The 24,921-nt window shown below is 39.1% G+C and overlaps 1 protein-coding gene across 1 annotated transcript in view; it reads left to right on the top strand.

Annotated features, from left to right (window-relative positions):
• DPY19L1 (dpy-19 like C-mannosyltransferase 1) overlaps positions 1-17,220 on the top strand; it is a 550,250-nt gene extending 533,030 nt beyond the window's left edge. The window contains exons 21-23 of the mRNA XM_053715774.1: positions 1,065-1,164; positions 16,156-16,210; positions 17,104-17,220. Coding sequence (XP_053571749.1) covers positions 1,065-1,164; positions 16,156-16,210; positions 17,104-17,220 — 272 coding nt within the window. The remainder of the gene's footprint in view (positions 1-1,064; positions 1,165-16,155; positions 16,211-17,103) is intronic.
• The last annotated feature ends 7,701 nt before the right edge of the window (positions 17,221-24,921 follow it).

Below are 24,921 nucleotides of genomic sequence, written 5' to 3'. Positions count from 1 at the left end.
CCATTTTTATGTTTTGCTGCTTTTGAGGCAGCTTATGGCAGACTCCATGGCTTGGGTATTAGTTCCCAGGAGTAATGGATTGTGGACTCTCAGAAAGAAAACATAATTTATGCTTACCTGATAAATTCATTTCTTTCATGGTGGTGAGAGCACATCCTTTTTGAGCACATCCTTATTCCTACCTCACTTTGTTTGGCTATACGTTAGACTGAGGTATATGTGAGGTGGGAGGGGTTTTATAGGGCTCTTGGGGTTTGGAAATCATTTCCTCCTCCTAGTGGTAGAGAAGAGTAATTTCCAGAAGTAATGGATTGTGGACTCTCACCACCATAAAAGAAATTAATTTATCAGGTAAGCATATTTTTTTTAATATTTTTTTTTAATATATATATATGATTTTATTTGTCAGCCAAATAGTGGCACCAAATATACTAAAATGGGCCTAGATCAATACCTTGGGTTGTCTACTTTAAATAAATAAACAACAATCCTGGTAGTGAAGGTGTTAATATGAGGTAGTAGGCTTGAGCAGTTGAGGTTAATAGCAGTTGGTGGGACCATGTATTTACTGGAGCTAATGCTAATAGTTGTTAAGACTGGTGGTGCAGTGGGGAAGCATAAGGTTTATTAAGGCATGGGTGGCAGGTACAAACATGGTTAATTGTGAATAGCGGAAACAGTGCATTAAAAGGTTAACCTTGTAAGTTGGGGGATATCATTGTTTAGCTTTATTGTTGTAAAGGAAATCCTGGAGGCAGAGGTTAATAGTGGTGGTGGTTGGAGTTTGCAGTTAATGTGGATATTGATGTTGGGTTCTGAAGTTAAGGCATTAATTGTGTGGCGTTCTTGTTTTATTACTTTTAAATGCATATGTATTTATGAAAGTGAGTTTTTCTGGAGGGGATCTAATATAAGGTTACCACTTAACCCTATATAATATAAGAAGCAATTACCGGCAAAAGTGGTTTCTTATAAACTGTCGCTTTGACTGTGGCCTATAATACAATCTTGTTGACAGAGCACATTCACATAGTTTTTTTTAACATCGTTTTATTATTTACCAGATGCAGTATTTGCTGGAGCAATGCCTACAATGGCAAGTATTAAATTATCAACTGGCCGGCCCATTGTGAATCACCCACATTACGAAGATGCAGACTTAAGGTACTGCTGTTATTTGTTATTTATTTCTGTGAATTGTGTGTGAATAAGATTAAGAATGGATACTTATAGAAAGGTTATTTTGACACAAAGCTTTTAAATAACTCACCTTTTATCAAAAAGAAGAAATGTTATAGCCTCTAAATATTAATGCTAACACCTTGTTTTTAATGTTTTTCATTAAAGGGAAAGTCAAAATTAAACTTGCATGATTCAGCTAGAGCATGTGATTTTAAGACATTTTTAACTTCACTTCTATTTTTAAATGTGCTTCGTTCTCTTGGTATCCCATGTTTAAAAAAAAATATGCACATATCCCACACTAGTGGAAGCTAGCTGTTGATTGGTGCCTGCACACATTTGTCTCTTGTGATTGGCTAACTAGATGTGTTCATCTAGCTGTCAGTAGTGAAATGATCTTCCTTTAGCAAAAGATAACAAGATAATAAAGCAAATTTATTAATAGAAGTAAATTGGAAAGTTATTTAAAATTGCTCGCTCCTCCTAAATCATGAAAGAAACATTGTGGGGTTTCTTGTCCCTTTAATATAAAGCATAATATATTTTATTATGTTATCATTAAGAATACATTGCCACTATTGGCATTCATTTGAATTGAGGTTTGATTTTTCATATTTATAGTGTATAGCAAGCACATTCTTCTTTCATTATTAATTGGTTTAGTGACCATCCATCTGACTCTTCTACACTTTTTCCTATCATAAAGGGATATGAAATAGTTTGAGATTGTAATATAACATATTTATGTGTAGTAAATAACTTTGCAATACAGTTTCATTGTTTATTTTGTTCCTTTTTCCTGTAATTTAAAATTGGCATTTAATTCTAAGGTGATGATAGTCCACAAAAATCCTTGCTTGTGGGAATTCATCTCTTGGCCACCAGGAGGAGGCAAAGACACCCTACAACAAGGCTTTAAAGGGATAGTAAACACCAAAAATGTTGTTGTTTAAAAAGATATATAATCCATTTATTTACCATTCCCCAGTTTTGCATAACCAAAACTGTTATAGAAATATACTTTTTACCTCTGTAATTACCTTGTATCTAAGCTTCTGCTGACTACCTCCTTATCTCAGATCATTTGACAGACTTGCATTTCAGGCAATTAGTGCTGACTCTTAAATAACTTCACATGCATGAGCACAGTGTTATCTATATACAACAAATTAACTAACGCCCTCTAGCTGCGAAAAACTGTCAGATCCATTTAGATGAAAAGCAGCCTTCAAGGGCTTAGAAATTAGCATATGAGCCTACCTAGGTTTAGCTTTCAGCAAAGAATACCAAGAGAACAAAGCAAATTTGATGAATAAAGTAAATTAGAAAGTTGTTTACAATTACATGCCCTATCTGAATCATGAAAGTTTAATTTGGACTTTACTATCCCTTTAAGTATCCCTCCTACTTCCCTTTCCCTCCCAGTAGTTCTTTTCCTCATCATGGAGTAGGCAAGGATAGAGGTGTTGAGGATTCATTGAAGAATTACAGGGATATTAATTACAAAATTGTCCATCAAATGGATAGTTTCCAGGAAGATAGGGACATAGGAGAGTACTGCCTGTGTAATGTAAATCTTCTGTATGAAGTTGTGGTCACAAGCCTGCCACATGTGTCACTGGAACAGTTCTTTCAGCCTCCTCCTGTGTAACCATTAAGTTGTACCCACTCAGTATATCCTCTACTATTAGTTACAGCATTGTTTCTCAACCGCAGTCCTCAAGTACCCCCAACAGGCCAGGTTTTCATTCTAGCTGAATCAGTGCACAGGGGAAATATTTAGCTTATAGGTAAGAGCAGGTTAGTAACCATGATGATTACTTCACCTGTGCATTGGTTCAGCTATAATGAAAACATGGCCTGTTGGGGGTACTTGAGGACTGCGGTTGAGAAACAATGCTGTAACTAATAGTAGAGGATATACTGAGTGGGTACAACTTCATGGTTACACAGGAGGAGGCTGAAAGAACTGTTCCAGTGACACATGTGGCAGGCTTGTGACCACAACTTCATACAGAAGATTTACATTACACAGGCAGTACTCTCCTATGTCCCTATCTTCCTGGAAACTATCCATTTGATGGACAATTTTGTAATTAATATCCCTGTAATTCTTCAATGAATCCTGTATCATCAGGAATAGGTGTAAGAACAGCGGAGGGGATATTTGCTAGGTATGTAACTGCGTGTCTCACGCAGGCTGCAAAGGGTACAGTTACCACTAACCCATCAGCTAAGCACACTGTGTTAGTTTTATATAACAGCTAAGTACTATTCAAGGGTACAGTTACTTTATAGTCATAAATTAAAAATTATTAGAGCAGGAGAAAGGTTAAAATGAGTGACACATTAGCTGTATACAAAAATTGGTAATATAAGTGGTGCAGACCCTCAAATGTAGATACAAAAAAACATACAAAAGAAAGAGAGATAATAGAACCATGTAAAGTTCTATATTAAGAGAGGTAATTCATCGCTCTTTTGAATGAAAAATATACAATTTATTTAAATATGAAGATGCATCAAGTGTGAAACCTACATATACATCAAATCACACCTATAAATATATAAGATCTCTGCTGGCCAGCAAATAAAAGCCTGCACATTAGATATAGATACGAGAGTAGCAAAAGTTATCCAACATATCTAATAAATAAGTCTAGCTTCAAAGAGCAAGAGCAAGCAAACACACACCTATACAAGTGTGTACAGGCAAACATGACATATATTTAACAAAACCCATATGATCTGCATAGAACTGCAAAACAGTGAGTCAGAAAGTCTGCAGATTCACAGTATCCAAAGATAGGGATAAGGCAACACAGCGTGTAAATAACAAGATGTTAGTACAGAAGCCCAGCGTGAATATGGTATAACTGCTTGTGGCCATCCGACACATAGACAAACAGTTCAGGCAGCACTAAACCAGGAAAGGTCTTTAGAGGATCAGTTGAAACATGATATCACTGATTGTGAAGGTAATAAAGTAGCATTTCTACTGATCTCATGCTACTCAGCATCTGCCCGCATCGGGCTATGTGTTTTGCAAACAGAGTATCCCACCTAGGATCGGAGAAGGTATTGCATATCTGCTATTCTTTTGCCTGTCAATGTCAGTCCGCGTCAGAAGTGCTAACAGCAGTGGATCACAGGTCAGATAGATAGTTAGAAATGCAGACCTCAGTCCTTAAAGCTGTGTTATGTGTCATCAAAGCTTCACTGGTAGTAGCTATTAAATGATAGCTGGATCGCAGAGTTCAAAACATTTATAAAAAGGAGTTTGCCAATGAATGTTTCTCCCCCATCTGCTCCCACATACAGGGGCTTCACCAGGGCTACTTTATTTCAACTACAACGCTAAATCTGCATGTGTACAGGTTCAGCTTTTTCAGAAGACCTCGTCTGTTTGATATCTCTGGGTTCTGGAAATCATTTCTCAGGGGTACAGGAAAAGTTTTTGTTCTCCTTCAGAGGTTTTTTTTGTCTCATGTATCAAAGAGATTAGTTGAACAGGAGGCATCCCTTCAGTGTGTACAGGATCTGGAGGTCATGGGGGTATTTATCCTTGTCCCTTGGACCCAACAAAGGAGAAGTTTTTATTCCAAGCTTCCGTTTAACTTTAGTTCTACCTATACAGAGAACCTACTCAGGTTTCTTCGCAGTTATGGCTGGGACTATATGTGTCTAATAGTTTGTTAATTTCATTTACAAGGGTGTCTCTTTTAAGGGTATTCATAGATTTGGCCTCCCATGAGCATGTTCTTGACAGCCCAACGCCTACTCACATTACAATCAGTTTTCCAGAATGTACAATCCCAATCTCAGTTACCGTAGCTCTGTGTATGGAGGTAATGGGTCTGATGGTGACATCATCTGATGCTATTCCATTTTCAAGGTTCCAGTTGCGTCCATGGTAACTATACATGCATTGATAGTGGAATGGAAATCTCTCCAACCTGTTCCAGCTAATGCTTTCTGTCCGGTTAGTCAGACAGTCTCTCACTTGGTGGATATTTCCGTTAGAGACTTTTCAGGGGACTGGGGGGACAGTCTGAAGTGCTTGAAGGTCTTAGGGAGTTTTGGTCGTCTAAGGAGGCAAGGCTACCAATAAATATCAGATCACTTCAGAGTTGACATCTTCTCAAATTAGGTATTTTCATTCTCTTTCAGACATCATATCTGTGGTTACCTATTTCATTCATTTAGTTGGTACTCGCAGTGCTCGGGTGTTGACAGAGGTTTCCTGAATTCTGAGTTGAGCAGAGATTTTCCAGTGTTCCTTCTCAGCAACTTTCATTCCTAGGCTTATTATCTGGGAAGCAGATTATAGGAGAAATCAGACTCTACACTGGGGGAAGGGCCTCTTAACCAGAAATGTTTGATATTTTGGTGCTGCGTGGCGGTCTATCGAAGGTGCCTTAACTTCTTTCCCATCTGTTTTTCCTTTGGGGACTCAACAGATTGTGTATTAGTTCCCACAAGTTAGGATTTATGTGGATTATCACCACTTTAGAAAGAAAACATAATTTATTCTAACCTGATAAATTCCTTTCTTTCTTAGTCAGCAAACTCGACCCTTTTTTACTAGTTGGCGGCATTTTTAGTTTACACCTCTTTACCCTACTATGTCTCTTACGTCTTCCTCCTATTCTTGGCTATACGCAATCTTGAAAGCTAGTTTTCCCCTTATGTATCTCTTCTGGTGAGGCCAATTAGAGACAGATATAAAACAGCAAATACTAGAGAGTATGCAGGCAAGGCTGTGTAGAATCCCTGTTACATAGCTACTTCAACAATACTATATTCCACACAGCCTTGTTTGCACACTCTCTTGTATTGCCTGTTTCTCCTGTTAAGTGTGATCAGTCCACGGGTCATCATTACTTCTGGGATATTAACTCCTCCCCAACAGGAAGTGCAAGAGGATCACCCAGCAGAGCTGCTATATAGCTCCTCCCCTCTACGTCACACCCAGTCATTCTCTTGCACCCAACTAATAGATAGGATGTGTGAGAGGACTGTGGTGATTTTACTTAGTTTTTATAACTTCAATCAAAAGTTTGTTATTTTAAAACAGCACCGGAGTGTGTTGTTCCTTCTCAGGAAGAATTTGATGAAGAATCTACCTGAGTTTTTTTCTGTATGATTTTAACCGGAGTAGTTAAGATCAGGTTGCTGTTCTCGGCCATCTGAGGAGTGAGGTAAACTTCAGATCAGGGGACAGCGGGCAGGTTCACCTGCAAAGAGGTATGTAGCAGCATATTATTTTCTGAGAATGGAATTGACTAGAAAATACTGCAAATACCTATATAAAGTAAGTTCAGCCTTAAATGCAGTAGTAGTAACTGGTATCAGGCTGTCATGTATGTATATTTTCACTTCAGTATTCTGGGGAATGGCATTTCACTGAAATAATACTGTTTACATAAAACTTTAGCCTATTTTGCAGTTAAAACGGCTTGCAGCAGGCTTTTTATGACAAATACATTTATTGAGGTTAAACGTTTTTTCTGGCATGTGAAATCGTTTATATTTCTGAGGTACTGGGTGAAAACTTATTTGGGCATTAGTTTTATCCACTTGGCGGGCATTTTATTTGATTTATGACAGTTTACTGATCTCCCTCACTGTTGTGTGTGAGGGGGAGGGGCTGAATTTGGCGCTTTTACTACGCATCAGAAATTCAGTCACAAGTCTGTTCTTCTTCCCTGCATGATCCGGTTCGTCTCTACAGAGCTCAGGGGTCTTCAAAAGTTATTTTGAGGGAGGTAATCACTCACAGCAGGCCTGTGAGATTGTGCTTGACTGTGATAAAAAAACTTTACATTCTGTACTTTTTTTCTGCTATTAAAGGGCTAGTTATCCATTACTAATGGGAGCAATCCTTTGCTAAAATTGTATTTTTACTGAGAAAAAAGTTTGTTTTTCATAAAATTATCTGTTTTATTGTACTCAACTGTCATATCCTTCTGTGCTTTTTAAAGGCACAGTGCGTTTTGCATACTATTTATAAAAGTGAATTGAAAAGTATTTCCAAGTTTGCTGGTTATTTGCTAGTGTGTTAAACATGTCTGACTCAGAGGAATATCTCTGTGCTATATGTGCTAAAGCCAAAGTGGAGCCCAATAGAAATTTATGTACTAATTGTATTGATGCTACTTTAAATAAAAGTCAATCTGTACAAATTGAACAGCTTTCACCAGACAACGAGAGGAAAGTTATGCCGTCTAACTCCCCTCACGTGTCAGTACCTGCATCTCCCGCTCGGGGGGTGCGTGATATTGTAACGCCGGATACTTCAGGGCGGCCATTACAAATCACATTGCAGGACATGGCTAATGTTATGACTGAGGTTTTGTCAAAATTGCCAGAACTTAGAGGGAAGCGGGACCACTCTGGGGTGAGAACAGAGTGCGCTGATAATACTAGGGCCATGTCAGATACTGGGTCACAGTATGCGGAACATGAGGACGGAGAGCTTCAATCTGCAGGTGACGGTTCTGATCCCATTAGAGTGGATTCAGACATTTCTAATTTTAAGTTTAAGCTTGAAAACCTCCGCGTACTGTTAGGGGAGGTATTAGCGGCTCTGAATGATTGTAACACCGTTGCAATTCCAGAGAAATTATGTAGGCTGGATAGATACTATGCGGTACCGGCGAGTACTGACGTATTTCCTATACCTAAGAGGCTTACAGAGATAATTACTAAGGAGTGGGATAGGCCCGGTGTGCCCTTTTCCCCCCCTCCTGTATTTAGAAAAATGTTTCCAATAGACGCCACCACACGGGACTTATGGCAGACGATCCCTAAGGTGGAGGGAGCGGTTTCGACTCTGGCTAAGCGTACCACTATCCCGGTGGAGGATAGCTGTGCTTTTTCTGATCCAATGGATAAAAAATTAGAAGGTTACCTTAAGAAAATGTTTGTTCAACAAGGTTTTATATTACAACCTCTTGCATGTATTGCGTCTGTCACGGCCGCATCAGCCTTTTGGTCCGAGTCCCTGGAAGAGACTCTTGACTCAATAACTATAGAGGAAATTTCAAACAAGCTTAAAACAATTAAGCTAGCTAATTCATTTGTTTCAGATGCCGTTGTACATTTAACTAAACTTACGGCTAAGAATTCCGGATTCGCCATTCAGGCACGCAGAGCACTGTGGCTAAAATCCTGGTCAGCTGATGTTACTTCTAAATCTAAGTTACTCAACATACCTTTCAAAGGGCAGACCTTATTCGGGCCCGGTTTGAAGGAAATTATCGCTGACATTACAGGAGGTAAAGGCCATGCCCTACCTCAAGACAGAGCCAAGCCGAAGGCTAGACAGTCTAATTTTCGTTCCTTTCGTAATTTCAAGACAGGAGCAGCATCAATTTCCTCTGCACCAAAACAGGAAGGAGCTGTTGCTCGCTACAGACAAGGCTGGAGACCTAACCAGTCCTGGAACAAGGGCAAGCAGGCCAGAAAACCTGCTGCTGCCCCTAAGACAGCATGAATTGAGGGCCCCCGATCCGGGACCGGATCTAGTGGGGGGCAGACTTTCTCTCTTCGCCCAGGCTTGGGCAAGAGATGTCCAGGATCCCTGGGCGTTAGAGATCATATCTCAGGGATATCTTCTGGACTTCAAATCCTCTCCCCCAAAAGGGAGATTCCATCTGTCAAGGTTGTCAACAAACCAAATAAAGAAAGAGGCGTTTCTACGCTGTGTACAAGATCTTTTATTAATGGGAGTGATCCATCCGGTTCCGCGGTCGGAACACGGACAGGGGTTTTACTCAAATCTGTTTGTGGTTCCCAAGAAAGAAGGAACCTTCAGACCAATCTTGGATTTAAAGATCCTAAACAAATTCCTAAGAGTTCCATCGTTCAAAATGGAAACTATTCGGACAATCCTACCCATGATCCAAAAGGGTCAGTACATGACCACAGTGGATTTAAAGGATGCTTACCTTCACATACCGATTCACAGAGATCATTTCCGGTATCTAAGGTTTGCCTTCCTAGACAGGCATTACCAGTTTGTAGCTCTTCCATTCGGGTTGGCTACGGCTCCAAGAATCTTCACAAAGGTTCTGGGGGCTCTTCTGGCGGTGCTAAGACCGCGAGGAATCTCGGTAGCTCCATACCTAGACGACATTCTGATTCAAGCTTCAAGCTTTCAAACTGCCAAGTCTCATACAGAGTTTGTACTGGCATTTCTAAGATCGCATGGGTGGAAGGTAAACGAAAAGAAGAGTTCTCTCGTTCCACTCACAACGGTTCCCTTCTTGGGGACTCTTATAGATTCTGTAGAAATGAAGATTTACCTGACAGAAGACAGGTTAACAAAACTTCAAAACGCTTGCCGTGTCCTTCATTCCATTCAACACCCGTCAGTGGCTCAATGTATGGAGTTGATCGGCTTAATGGTAGCGGCAATGGACATAGTCCCCTTTGCACGCCTACACCCCAGACCGCTGCAATTGTGCATGCTAAGTCAGTGGAATGGGGATTACTCAGACTTGTCCCCCACTCTGAATCTGGATCAAGAGACCAGAAATTCTCTTCTGTGGTGGCTTTCTCGGCCACATCTGTCCAAGGGGATGCCATTCAGCAGGCCAAATTGGACAATTGTAACAACAGACGCCAGCCTGTTAGGTTGGGGCGCTGTCTGGAATTCCCTGAAGGCTCAGGGATCATGGACTCAGGAGGAGAGTCTCCTGCCAATAAGCATTCTGGAATTGAGAGCAGTTCTCAATGCCCTTCTGGCTTGGCCCCAGTTAACAACTCGGGGGTTCATCAGATTTCAGTCGGACAACATCACGACTGTAGCTTACATCAACCATCAAGGAGGAACAAGAAGTTCCCTAGCGATGATGGAAGTATCAAAGATAATTCGTTGGGCAGGGTCTCACTCTTGCCATCTCTCAGCAATCCACATTCCGGGAGTGGAGAACTGGGAGGCGGATTTCCTAAGTCGTCAGACTTTTCATCCGGGGGAGTGGGAACTTCATCCGGAGGTCTTTGCCCAAATACTTCGACGTTGGGGCAAACCAGAGATAGATCTCATGGCGTCTCGACAGAACGCCAAGCTTCCTCGTTACGGGTCCAGATCCAGGGATCCGGGAGCAGCCCTAGTAGATGCTTTGACAGCACCTTGGACCTTCGGGAGAGCTTATGTGTTTCCACCCTTTCCGATGCTTCCTCGATTGATCGCCAGGATCAAACAGGAGAGAGCATCAGTAATTCTAATAGCGCCTGCGTGGCCACGCAGGACCTGGTATGCAGATCTAGTGGACATGTCATCCTGTCCACCTTGGTCTCTGCCTCTGAGACAGGACCTTCTGATTCAGGGTCCTTTCAAACATCAAAATCTAATTTCTCTGAAGCTGACTGCCTGGAGATTGAACGCTTGATTTTATCAAAGCGTGGATTCTCTGAGTCAGTAATTGATACCCTGATACAGGCTAGGAAACCTGTTACCAGAAAGATTTATCATAAAATATGGCGTAAATACCTGTATTGGTGCGAATCCAAGGGTTACTCTTGGAGTAAGGTTAGGATTCCTAGGATATTGTCTTTTCTACAAGAGGGTTTAGAAAAGGGTTTATCCGCTAGTTCCTTAAAGGGACAGATCTCAGCTCTGTCCATTTTGTTACACAAACGTCTGTCAGAAGTTCCAGACGTTCAGGCTTTTTGTCAGGCTTTGGCCAGGATTAAGCCTGTGTTTAAAACTGTTGCTCCGCCATGGAGTTTAAACCTTGTTCTTAACGTTTTACAGGGCGTTCCGTTTGAACCCCTTCATTCCGTTGATATAAAATTGTTATCTTGGAAAGTTCTATTTTTAATGGCTATTTCCTCGGCTCGAAGAGTCTCTGAGTTATCAGCCTTACATTGTGATTCTCCTTATCTGATTTTTCACTCGGATAAGGTAGTTCTGCGTACTAAACCTGGGTTCTTACCTAAGGTAGTCACTAACAGGAATATCAATCAGGAGATTGTTGTTCCATCCTTGTGTCCTAATCCTTCCTCAAAGAAGGAACGACTTCTGCACAATCTAGATGTAGTTCGTGCCCTAAAATTTTATTTACAGGCAACTAAAGATTTTCGACAAACATCTTCCCTGTTTGTCGTTTACTCTGGTCAGAGGAGAGGTAAAAAAGCTTTGGCTACCTCTCTCTCTTTTTGGCTTCGTAGCATAATACGTTTGGCCTATGAGACTGCTGGACAGCAGCCTCCTGAAAGAATTACAGCTCATTCCACTAGAGCTGTGGCTTCCACTTGGGCCTTTAAGAATGAGGCCTCTGTTGAACAGATTTGCAAGGCTGCAACTTGCTCTTCGCTTCATACTTTTTCCAAATTTTCCAAATTTGACACTTTTGCTTCTTCGGAGGCTATTTTTGGGAGAAAGGTTCTTCAGGCAGTGGTTCCTTCTGTATAAAGATCCTGCCTATCCCTCCCGTCATCCGTGTACTTTTGCTTTGGTATTGGTATCCCAGAAGTAATGATGACCCGTGGACTGATCACACTTAACAGGAGAAAACATAATTTATGCTTACCTGATAAATTCCTTTCTCCTGTAGTGTGATCAGTCCACGGCCCGCCCTGTTTTTTATGGCAGGTCTAAATTTTTAAATTATACTCCAGTCACCACTGCACCCTTTAGCTTCTCCTTTCTCGTTGGTTCTTGGTCGAATGACTGGGTGTGACGTAGAGGGGAGGAGCTATATAGCAGCTCTGCTGGGTGATCCTCTTGCACTTCCTGTTGGGGAGGAGTTAATATCCCAGAAGTAATGATGACCCGTGGACTGATCACACTACAGGAGAAAGGAATTTATCAGGTAAGCATAAATTATGTTTTTATTTCTGTCTCTAATTGTCCTTATGTATTAATAATATAGGATCACAAGATGCTATTAAGGACTGCGCACAGATAAGCTAAGTAGTTAAAAAACGTATTTGATTATATGCACGTATACTAAATACCACTATGTATTACAAGATAAGTGAAAATACAGCAAAAAAAATATATAATAGTTTTAATGAACAGTCCAAGATGCTCCTATATAGATAAAAGGATCTCTCCCAACACTGGGCAGCACTCCTATATCAAGTCCTTGAACACCATCAACTGGAACAAAAAAAGCAAAAGAGAGGAGGTGCCTTATAGAATAAAAATTTTCAACAACCACAAAGCAACTAAAGCTAATGAAAAGTGGCAACTCACAAGTTATCGGGCACTACTCATAATGTTTGTGGCACTTGCTGGATTATACCGGTCCCTCAGCAAGACGACTCAAGGTAGAACGCCATCCGTCGCTTTGCCTTCAACAATAACCCTCCACAGCCTCACCCGACTGATCTGTACTGTCTGCCATTCAGGGCGGATCATGATGTCATCAGCCCAATATGCATCAATAGAGCAGGCTTTAGTGAAACCACCTTACTCTGTCACAGGATAATAATTTTATTGCCTGTTTTACTTCTGTCTCTAATGCTCCTCAGGCTCCAACATAGTGGCCCCCATTACTTTATAGAAACTAAAGTATGGATAACCAAACCTTTACATCTATATCTTCAATATTTAAACAGCTAATATAATTTTAAATATACATCTACATATTATTCTTAAGCTAATCTTTGCTTTGAATACACCATTATGCGTAGCAATTTGTTCTTGTTTAATATTCCTTCAACGGTACATGGCCTCTAACTTAAATCTCCCAAGCTATTGTGCAAGATCAAAAGGTTCACATATTAGTCATCTTTGTATGTCCATGGGACTTTTATCTAGCATACCTGTTTCCTTTGTTTGATCCAAGAAAGACTCTTGGAATAAAAACAAACAGAGTCAACATTGGTAATATTAGTTGCTCCACCGGCACCGCAGGACTTGGTATGTGGACCTAGTGCAAATGTCCTTTTGCTTTCTATAGTTATTTTCACTGAGACAGACTGTTTTGTCTCAAGGTTCTCTTTTCTTTCAAGATCTCAAATCTCTAATGTAATTGTGTAGAGTTTAAACACCTAGTTTTGGAACATAGAAATGTATTTGATTCAGTTGTTGAAACTTTAATGCAGGTCAGAAAGCCTGTAAAACAAGGGATTTAACACAAGATTGGAAGACATACTTTAAATGGTGTTTTACTAGAGGGGTTTCTTGGTATCCTTTAAAATTCCTAGAATGCTTTAGTTTTCAGGATGTCCTGGTCAAGGGCTTGTCCACTATTTTCAACCTTATCTCTTTTTCATAGGAAGTTAGCTAAACTTCCTGAGGTGCAGACTTTTGTTCATGTGTTAGTTAGAATTAGGCCACTTATTGAACCTATTTCTCCACCCTGGAATCTGAACTTACTTTTCTATATATTTACAAGGTTTTTCTCTTGAACCTTTGAATTACATTGCTATTGTCTATTAACTGGGAAAGTAATCTTTTTTTTTTTAGCAATTTCTTTAACATAATGAGTTTCTAAATCGTTAACCTTGTCTGTGATTCTACATTTCTCACTATCATAAGGGGAAGGCTATACTTTGTACTAAATATCATTTTTTTCGTAAAAGAAAATACCAATCAAGAGATGGTTGTTCCTTACTTGTGTTCAGATCCTGCCAACTCTAGGTAGCGGATATTACATAATCTGATTATAGTAAATGCTTTGAAGTTCTATATCCAAGCAACTATAGTTTTCAGTCAAATTTTTAGTTGTTTTTTCACTACTAAATGTAGTAAGGGACAGAAAGCTACTATGGTAGCATTTGCCTCTTAACTCATAAGAAGGGATTCAATAATTGTTTGACAGTTGGATGGTCACCTTTCTAAGAGCATTACAGCTTTTTCTTCAAGAGCAATTGCAACATTGTGGGGTTTTGAAAGATTTTACATATTTGGAGCAGATTTTCAAAGCTGCATTATGTCTGTGTACTTTTTTTTAGAGTTTATTGCTTGAGGTTTTGCTTTTTAGCAAGCAGCTTTTGGCAGGAAAGTCCTCCAGACTGCAGTGTCGGCTAAATAAAAGCTGCCAGTAAAATTGTCCCACCCTTTCCGTAACATAGACAATCGGCTTTGGTATTAATCCCATATGTTATGGAGGACTGTGGGCCATCATCATTTTATGAAAGAAAACTAAATTTATACTTACCTGATAAATGATTTTCTTTCGGAATGATGATGGTCCACAGGCCCCACCTGCTTTATGGGCAACAGTTTTAATTAAACATCTATAGATCCTGCTTTTCCTTTCCTCCCTTTCTTTCTTATTCTCTTATTGGCTATACGTAAAATTAGAGAGAGAGATGTGAGGTTTTAAAGCTCTTATATGGGTTCTTGACCTCCTCCTAGTGGCGGTAAATGTATCCCATATGTTATGGAGGACTGTGGACCCATAATCTATATAAAAGAAAATCATTTATCAGGTAAGCATACATTTAGTTTTTATTAGTGTATGTGTGTTGTCTCATACTCTACTATACTTGTGAATATTGCACATAATAAAACCCAGTGAATCTGTCCCCACTGAAACTACGTTAAACACTATGGAATAGGGTTTTACCGATACCTCTCCCTGTATATTTTTGTAACTGTTTCAGTGGGCCAGGTCAATCAACTTTGCCATAGTTGTGAACCTGACTTTTGCATGCAAATCAGCCGCATCCCTTAAGGAATTATGCCCTGTTCCTGTATATATTACTCAGGGAACCTCTATTGACTTTCTCCAGAGTTTAAAGATTATTTACACAGGGCTATGGCATAATATTTAGCGGCTATTCCCAAGCCATGTAAGCGTAAATGCAAATATGGGAAATTTACCCCACTCTCTTGATGTGAACATGCAAACTCCTTCCCCTCAACCTCAAATTCCCGTCCTGCTTCAGAGCTCTGACTCTGAGGATTTCAATTCATCCAGTTAAGATGGGGAAGTGTTATCTGGTGAACAGGACCCTGTTCTTGACCCGGGAATTTGACAATTCTTTCAGCACATCTCCAAAAACAATCTCACGCTCCCACCAGCCCAAATAAATGCTAACATTTATTTGGGCTGATGGGAGCGTGAGATTGTTTTTGGAGAAGATTTATCCCACTATACTAAATATATCAGTATGTGGTGCAGGTATATAGATGGCCTGTTTATTATCTGGACAGGGAGTACCACTCAGTTTAAAGAATTCATGATTATTCTAAATAACAATGATCTTAACCTTAAACTTACTTATAACATAAGTGCACATCAAGTAGAGTTTCTGGACATCATAATTCGCAAAGATGAACAAAATAAACTGAAAACAGATCTTTACAGAAAAGAGACTGCAACCAACTCATTGCTACAATATGACAGCTCAAAAAATAGGAAAAGGAAATGGGATAGTATAGAGGGGATATTAACCCCTTAAGGACCAGCGACGTACCCTGTATGTCACTGGCCTTTTTTTGGGACTTGATTGTTTTATAGCGCGGCCTTGCCACCAGCGTTGAGACTGCTCTATTCCACAAAGCCTGCTGGAGGGAGTGCATTAATAGTGTGTTCTTGCTAGACTTGTGCTATTATGTCCTGAAAAAACCCTTAACGACCAGTGAAATACAGGGTACATTGTGGTCATTAAGGGGTTAAGCACTCTTACACCTATCGCTTGTAATAAGCTGTAAAATTACAGCATGAATTATCTGCTAGCGAATAATAAATGTGTATACTGGTATTAAAACCTATAATCTTTATTAAGGAATTTATTAAAAATTAATGACTAAGGTGATAAACATCACCTATCATTACCCACACAGATATATTACCTAAAGGTACACCACAATTACTGCACTGCTGCTATCATGTCACCCCCCTGTATTCCTGGCCGATATCAGGAACCGTCGGCTTCAGGTGTCAGGGGTAGCATGAGGAAACAGTTAATGAAGCAAAAATAATTATAAGTGGTATAAGTTGAGTAATAAAAGAAGTTTAAAAACAAGTTGAACTACACAAACATGTTTCAGCTGTTGCACAGACTTTCTCAACGTGATTCAGCAAGTGAACTGACAAAATATGACAGCTGCCATACGGTACAGACTAAAGAATTGCACAGAAGATTCAGTATTCTATCAATGAGCAAAAGATCTCAAGATTTGTTTAAAAGAGAGGGGATATACACGCAAAGTAATAAGACTTGCGTTTCAAAGAGCAAAGAGAACATCCAGAGATTCCTTGTTGAGCCCTAAAAAGAAAAAAACGGATCTGGACGGCATGGTTAGATTTGTTACCACATATAATGCAGAACATCAAATTATAAGTGGAATACTAAACAGTCATATTGATATCCTTAAATCTGACCAAGTCTTGGCTCAGAGTATAGGTGAAAGAATTAGAACTAGTTGGAGGAGAGCACCAACGATAGGTAACAAATTGATACAAAGCCACTTCATAAGGAATAAACCCAGCAACAAGAAAATTTGTGGCACTTACAAATGTGGATCATGTAGTTTCTGCAAGTACATGCATAATGAGAGGGAGTTTATTACCCCTATAGGAACTAAACACATAACGCTTATTGAGACACACAGAACAATGCTTACCTGGGCTCCAGTATTGCATAGATTAGATTAATTGGTGTACAAGCTCAATCCTCTTTCAGTCAGTTTCTCTTGCAATCAGTGAGCCCCTTGTATTGGTTTGCGCTGGGCTATGTGGTTATTAGTGAATCTTTGATATATTGGTGCTCTATATTCTTTTTGGTGGTAACCCTATTCAATATATTTACACATATATTATATTTTTTAATGTAAGTTTTAAACACACACTGTTTGTTTCTCTTCTTTATATTTTATGTTGTTCATAGTAAAAGTTAAGTTTTAATTAGATCCCTGGTCTCAGGTGATCTCCCCTGTCCCTACTTTGGATTTGCATTTAATGGGATACCCTTTGAGTGCTGAGTAACTGTCAACTTTCTTCTCTTCAGTTCATTTCTGAGGAAAAACTTGCAGAAAACAAAACTGCACATCGTTTTTTCAAAGCTCCTCCTAAGATTCCAGTGGTATTTCAGGTTCCAGATTTGGTTTGTGACTATATAGCCTAAGAATAGAAAAAAAATGGTATTCTATTTGCTCCTTCTTCCAGGTTTAAGAGAATGTAGATACCAATTGGCAAGAGCTGTCCAGGGTTCTAAACCAAAAACGGGCTGACTCCTAAGCTTTCATTCCTGCTTTTTCAAATAAAGATACCAAGAGAACGAAGAAAATTTGATAATAGGAGTAAATTAGAAAGTTGCTTAACTTTTTCAGTGCTAACGACGGCTCAGAGCCGTCACAGAGTTTTCCACTCAAGTGCTAACGACGGCTCAGAGCCGTCGCTAGCACTCTCCCACCTTGATGGATATCTGGGGGCTCCTACCCCCGTGATCGGGCATGTATAGTGACAGGCATCGCCTTGGCTTCACGTTATGCCCGGTGACGTCACGCGCGATGACGTCACTGCGCAACTTTATTTAAAATTTCCAATGTTAAGTATAGAAATAGGGGGCTGCTGCTTAAAAGCCTCTATCAGGCTCTAAGCAGCTACAGACCCCAAAGACCCACCATTGGAAAGGTAATCACCTAACATTTCCAACAGTGTAAGTCTTAGGGATCTAGGTGGGGTAAGAGTAAAAAAAAAAAAAAACAACTTAAAACAGCTTATCACCCAGGTGAGAAAGTGCTTAGCACTCAAAGGGTTAAAATTACATTCTCTATCTGAATAATAAAATAAAACAATTGCGTTTAGTATCCATTTAATGACTTCCCTTTTTAGTGTATATTGTTACTTCTCTAGTGGTGAAACATATCATGTCTAAGCTTTAATTTCTATTCAGTATTACTTTATATATGTATGTGTGTTTTTATGTGTGGGATTTCTTAACACAAGACAGAAAATGAACTGAGCAGGTGGACAAAACACACACACGGTTTCATTTCATCAAAATGTAAAACGTTTCCATTTACTATATACCTAACATATCACACAGTTCTTTGATCTCTTCAGGGCTGCCATTTTACTATTTTATAAAAAAAACAATTAAACCATAAAGGTTCAGTAAAATTTTGAAACTCCCCCTCCCATTTATTAGACCTGAACAAAATTGAAATCCAAGCCACACAATAAAATGCAACCACCTTATGTTAGTTTAAAATACCCTGTTTATTTACTGGAAATCTGCAGCCTGATCTTCCTGAGCTTAACTTCTCTCCCACCCATTGCTGATGATCGTGCCACCTGCATTCAGGCATAAATGCTTATGCAAGTCAATTCACAGCAACATAAACAGAGAATTACACTGTCTCAGTAATTCACCTTTTATATTGCAGTGAATTGACTGCAGCTTGATTACCCATCATGCAGCATGTTGTTAGCCATCTAGAAAGCAGGAGAGAACAGTAATAGAAAATATATGGCACAGCAAAAACAACTTAGCATAATGCCCTATGATAGATCAGTGTTTCTCACTCGCGGTCCTCAAGTTCTCCCAACAGGCCAGGTTTTCATTATAGCTGAACCAGTACACAGGTGAAGTAATCAGCTGATCTGTAACACCATGGTTACTAACCTGCTCTCACCCATCAGCTGATTACTTCACCTGTACACTGATTTAGCTATAATGAAAACCTGGCCTGTTGGGGCTACTTGAGGACTGTGATTGAGAAACAATGTGCTAGAGAAAATGAAAATAAGGAGATTTGTTTCTAACATATACTGTTTTTTGTTTTTTAAGTTTTCAACTACATAGCCCTTTTAATTCATGTTTCCCCAGGTACAATACATAAAGAACATTTAATTATGAAAACAATGTTTTGTTTTTGCTTTAAATAAATAGATAAATGACTAAAATTTGCCTTAAATTGCTAGAGATTGCTACTATGATACAATTATAGTCTTTGGAATGTCTGTAATTCCGCAATTGTTAAATTATCATTATTGCATTTCTTTCAAACTATCTCTGCTGCTTCAATACAGTCTTGTTTTGCACCAATGTACAGAGAGTGACCTACATATGACTTATATGATAGTAAAGTGCTATATGTTTCTAAAAACAAGACTTCTCAACACTTACACAATCCCTGACCAAATTGTTTCATTTCTATGTGACACAACATATTGATGTTTTACTAGTGCTGCTAAGGACATATTCAGTTAAACATAACTGCTGATTTGACTAAATTTGTGACACATTTTTAAATAATTGACACTGGCAATGCTATGGCATTGTTTTAAAATAAAGAAACATGCATAGAAATATAGATTTTTGACAGCAGATAAAGGTGAGTTGAGTCTGTGCAAATTTCTACCTGTAGGCTTAATTAATCCTCATGATAGCCTTATGCATATCCTGCACATTTTTAAATTCTCTTTCTGAATTGGTAACTACCACTTTGGAGACTATATCATGTATCAGCTGTCTTTCTGTTAATATAAACTTATGTATTTACTTTGTACCGGCCACTATTTAATTACATTTTATATCATGAACTTGATTGAAATTTTCATATTCCTTTTTGTATTAAAAAAAAAAAAAAAACCTCTCTCCTCCTGACCTTTTTGAGGTTTTCCAGCATAGCACTTGTTCCCTGTGCCTTAGGCTATACATAAGGTCATGGATTATTTATTAAAAGTTCTGTTTTTTGTCTTGAGAAAGCTTATCATGAATTTTATAGTACAGCTAGTACTGCTCAGAGGGGTTTTTAGCAGCTAGTTCATTTGCTTCTGGTTTTATTTTGTTCTCTGGCCAAAAGTGAGACTTTCCTGGGAAGGATGGACATCATGCTGTGGAACTGGTCAACTAATTCAATGTAAAGAATTCTATTGTATCAGACATGTTTATTGGCACATAAAATGCTATTTATTACTAGTAGCCTTTAACTAATAATTGGACTGTGCACAGATGCTCTATTTGTATCTATTCACATTAAAGCGACATTAAATACCTTGTAATTTGGAGACATGTCTGTTGTCTTGATATAGAATAACATATCAGCCAAGTGTAAACATTTTTAAAACTAATTAACATCTTGTTTACTGCAATTGTCCTATAGCCAAATGCCACTCACCACTTCCCTTATTTTGAGGAGTCAATCTGGGCTTGTATGTGGAGAAGACAAGGCTAGCCACAGTAATTATGTTAATATAAAGTGCATTTTTTTGTGGTCACTATCTGCTGAAACCAGTGAGGGAAAGGTATGTAGCAGGGTTAGCCTTCAGTAGCCTGCATTGTGCATTTCCAAGTCTGAGAATTAGAGAATCCACAATTTTTAGAGCTAAATTGTGTGAAAAGTGGACACAATTAATATAAGTAAATTACAAACTTACTATACATAGTTAATCATTTTATATTAAAAACTCAAAACATATTCTTTCATTAAAGTGTGGACAATTTTATTGAAGGGAAACAATTTACTCCATCAGAACTGAAGATTAAACAAACTGAAACCTTCATTTAAAATTAAAGGGAAAGTCAACTCCATAGTTTGTATTGTTTAAAAAGATAGACATTCCCTTTATTACCCATTCCCCAGTTTTGCATAACCAACATGGTTATATTAATATACTTCTAACCTCTGTGATTACCTTGTATCAAAACCTCTGTTCATTTGACAGACTTTGCATTTTAGCCAATCGGTGCTCAATCCTCTGTAAATTCATGTGCATGAGCTCAATGTTATCTATGTGAAACACATAAACTAATGCCCTCTAGTGGTGAAAAACTGCCAAAATGCTTTCAGATTAGAGGCGGCCTTCAAGGTCTAAGAAATTAGCATATGAACCTCCTAGGTTTAGCTTTCAACTAAGAATACCAAGAGAACAAAGCAAAATTGGTGATAAACGTAAATTGGAAAGTTGTTTAAAATTACATGCCCTATCTGAATCATGTAAAAACTTTTGGATTGTCCCTTTAATTATACCATACATACAGTTAATCAGAACCATTATTTATTATTATCTCTTTAAACCATTTAATATACTTTTTACAGACACGGCCAGAGCACTGAGAGATATCAGGTATTGATGTAACTGGAGTGAATAAGGGAACCTTCTTCCTAAGCACAGACATTGGAGCCTGTTTTCAGCATGAACTCATATGTGTTAGGTGAGTAAAATAGATATTATGCCCTGATCTATCCACGCACAAAAGAAGGTCATTTTTTCCAGTTACTCAGTGTTTACGTAAGCACTCAACAAAATATAGATGGGGCTTCCCAGTGAAACTCTTTTTTCAATTTGATGGCAATTCTTATACCATATTCAACATTAAACAAGGAATGGAAGTACTGGGGAAACTAGATCTTCTTCAGAAATCTCCTACAGCTCTTTCCTCTAATTTGGATTCACAACCGGGGCCCCAAGAGGATCTCACCCAAGGCTCCTCTTCTCAAGCCCACCCTCTTCTACTTAGAGCTACAGCCCTGGAGTAGGCTCCAAAACCTAGACGCTCACCCCCACCTTTTAAAAGAAGAACTTTGTTCGACCAGGAACCTTCTTAAAGTGGTGGGCAGGCTTAACTTTAGCTTGCCCTCCAGATCATTGAGAATGTAAAAGTCTCTGTTTCTCCCTCCTGATTAATACTAGGTGATTGTATGCTAGAAATGGTAAACTAATATTACCCTGTTGCAAAGTACACACTGGTTCTCCAGTACCATGCCTGGTGTTTTGAACTCCAACAAGTTTTTTTTTTTTTGTTCTGGTTAAATAACGCTAACTTTTTTTTTATCCCCAAGGTTTACATTGCTGGTGACTTACAGTATCTGTTATGTTTTTAGGCACTTAGATGAATACAGAAGTTCTGTCGCAATAATTAGCGACATGTCTAAAATAGATCAATGTATATATAATCATAATGTATATTTCTAGGAGGTTCTATAGGATCTACTTATGGATACTCTTGACCCTGATTAGTAGGTATGAACCCCAGTATGGCTCTTTCTAATAGAAACCACCTACCGATTGTAAGTAAATATCCTCATACGCTATTTTATAGTAATCCTAACCCTAAATATTCCCTACTAATGTAGTATTGATATCCTACATAGAATATACTCCTAACAGATAAGATACTGTTCTCCTATGTTTGACACTCTGTGCACCTATTCACAGTTTTTGCCGTTATTAAGATCTGTAATGTGACAATCTTTGCTCTTTGCTTTTGCCTTTATTATACCTAAATACAGTTAATCAGGTTTTCTGCTCATACCTCATTATATTACGTGACTGTGAAATGTGTGGTATATATATTTTCTCTCATAGATTCTCACCAGAAGCAGACATGCTAAATGTTAATTTATGTAACCCTGGTATGCTATGATGTGTTTGTAGATGAGGAGTCTAACCTGTATGCTTATACTTCTATATAGTCGTAGCCAGACTATTAGCCCTCCTAGAGCAGAAGAAAAAGGAAAAAAAAAGAAAAGAAAAAGGAAGAAAGAAAAAAAAAAAGAGGAAATTTTTTTTTTAGATACCATTAGGCCTTCTTAAGGAATTCACTTTCAATAGATAGTTGAAACCTTCCAGTATACACATGTGAGTTCTATCTTTCTATAACATACACTAGGTCCTCTTTCACGGTTTACCGTAATTTATGTAAAACCCACACTAAAGGAGATATGTCTTTCTGGCATAGTAAACTAATTCTCAACCTCATTGAGTTGTGGCTCCACCCCCCTTCTTTCTTTCTTTTTTTTCTTGACATAGACTTCATATTTTGTTCACCCACTATAAAGCTTAGTACCACACCCCGTAGAATATTACATACTAACTAATTGACCGTGTCAATTAACATTCTTATGGTCTCCCGCCCCCCCTCCTTATTGCAGTTGACCATAATTGATAATACCACTATTTCTGCTGCTTATACCATATACCCTTAGTATTCTACTACTATTGTTATATAGATATATTATTTGTTATTAAAGCGGTGCTTATCCACTGACATTTCCCTGATTCCCCCCTCTCCATATTTGGCTCCTTGTATCAGGACCCTTCAAAAACAGAAAGCTAATATTTAGCTGACAAATACCATCTACAGCAAAATAGTTTTTCCTCTCTTCTAGTTTTGAGTAGGGACAATTTACTTTGATTTTCTAGTACTCACATAACATTGCCAGTATACTAGCTCCTCTACACAACTAGTTCCTCCCTTATCCCGTTCCCTACCTCCCTCCCCCTGTATCCCTTTCCCCTTTTTTTTTTTTTTTCTCCACCTGCACTCATGCATCTCCAAGTAATAACACATAATGTACAGGGACTTAACTCCCCTACAAAACGGAGCCTTCTTAGTAAAAACCTGAGCGCGCTTAAGGCAGATGTGGTCTTTTTGCAGGAGACCCATTGGACTAGTTCACGAGAGATACCATACTCGATTAAAAATTTCCCGACTAGGGGGGCGGAGCCGACCAGCAAGGCAAATGGTCGCATTAAGCTGATGCTCCGGGTATAATAGCTCTAATGGGCTCACATAGCTAACGATCTGACCTCAACAGGGTTACTTTCATGTATAATTGTGCAGAGCAGCCTGACCTGTATAATAATATTGGCACCTAACCTTCTGACCGCCAGAGAAATCACTGCCGTGGAGTGAGGCCTAACCGGTACCCCTACTAAGACCTGCGACGCAGTACCAGAGAGGAGTCGGCGGCCCTGCTCGCCTTCAGATAAACAGTATACAGGGGACAGCGCTCCGAAAACATCCACACCCGCATATACCGCCAAGTGACCGCCTTCTGCATAAGATCGCCAGATGACCCCTTTGCATGATAACTGACCGGCTCACGGCGGCACCATACATATACTCCCGATGACCTAGGGAAACGGCACTATCCTTGAACAGCGGGTGACAACTATAAAGGTAATCCCTTTCCCGATTTTATATTTTATATCACTGCTGTCTGGGGCCATCTTGCGGCTGGGGCTGAGCCCGTGAAGATAAACAGTTAAAAGGAAAGCGGGCCTTGCACGCACAGCAATCAAGGGCCTAGGAAACTTTATTCAGGCTACACACTACAGGTCTAAGAAAAGCTATATTCACTACATGATACACAGTGAAAGCTGATATCCTATCTCTATATTATTATCTAATGAGCCATAACATAGACATTGGAAAAGGGACAAAACTTGATATATACTGAGCATAACAGGACTGAAACAATAATCTGCAAAATGGCGTCTAAACCTAAGAGCAAATCAGATAAAGGACTCAAAAATAATGCAGGAGCTGGTGGAAAATTAAACTCCTATTTTAAATGTCCTGACATATCTCCAACTGGGGAAAATGGAGCACCTCTTTCTGAACACCAGGAAGCTCTATCCCAGACCTCTCCATCTCTTTTGGATGATACCTCCCCAATCACCCGGGCTGATTTAAAGGCATTGTCTACTAAAGCAGATCTCTCATCCATAATGTTGCAAGTCAGCAAGGCTATAAAAGATGGATTAGCAGAAGTCAAGAGAGACATTCGTGAACTGGGGGACAGAGTGTTGGAACTGGAAGAGCAAATGGAGGAAACAAACAAGTCTAATGATAACACTACACAAGCTTTCCAGTTTCAGCACGAAGCTATTGAACACCTCCAGACACAAATGGAGGACCTTGACAATAGGGGCCGCAGACAGAACCTAAGGATACGTGGTATCCCTGAGAAGATACTGCCACAACAACTGCCCTCTTATTTGCAAAACCTGTTTAGATACCTGTTAGACCCCGAGAAAGAGCACATTACCCTTGATAGGGCTCACAGGGCATTGAGGCCAAAACCTCCTG

The sequence above is a fragment of the Bombina bombina genome, chromosome 5, assembly GCF_027579735.1.
Source record: "Bombina bombina isolate aBomBom1 chromosome 5, aBomBom1.pri, whole genome shotgun sequence".
Taxonomy (NCBI): domain Eukaryota; kingdom Metazoa; phylum Chordata; class Amphibia; order Anura; family Bombinatoridae; genus Bombina; species Bombina bombina.
This window is presented reverse-complemented; position numbering and strand designations above follow the sequence as displayed.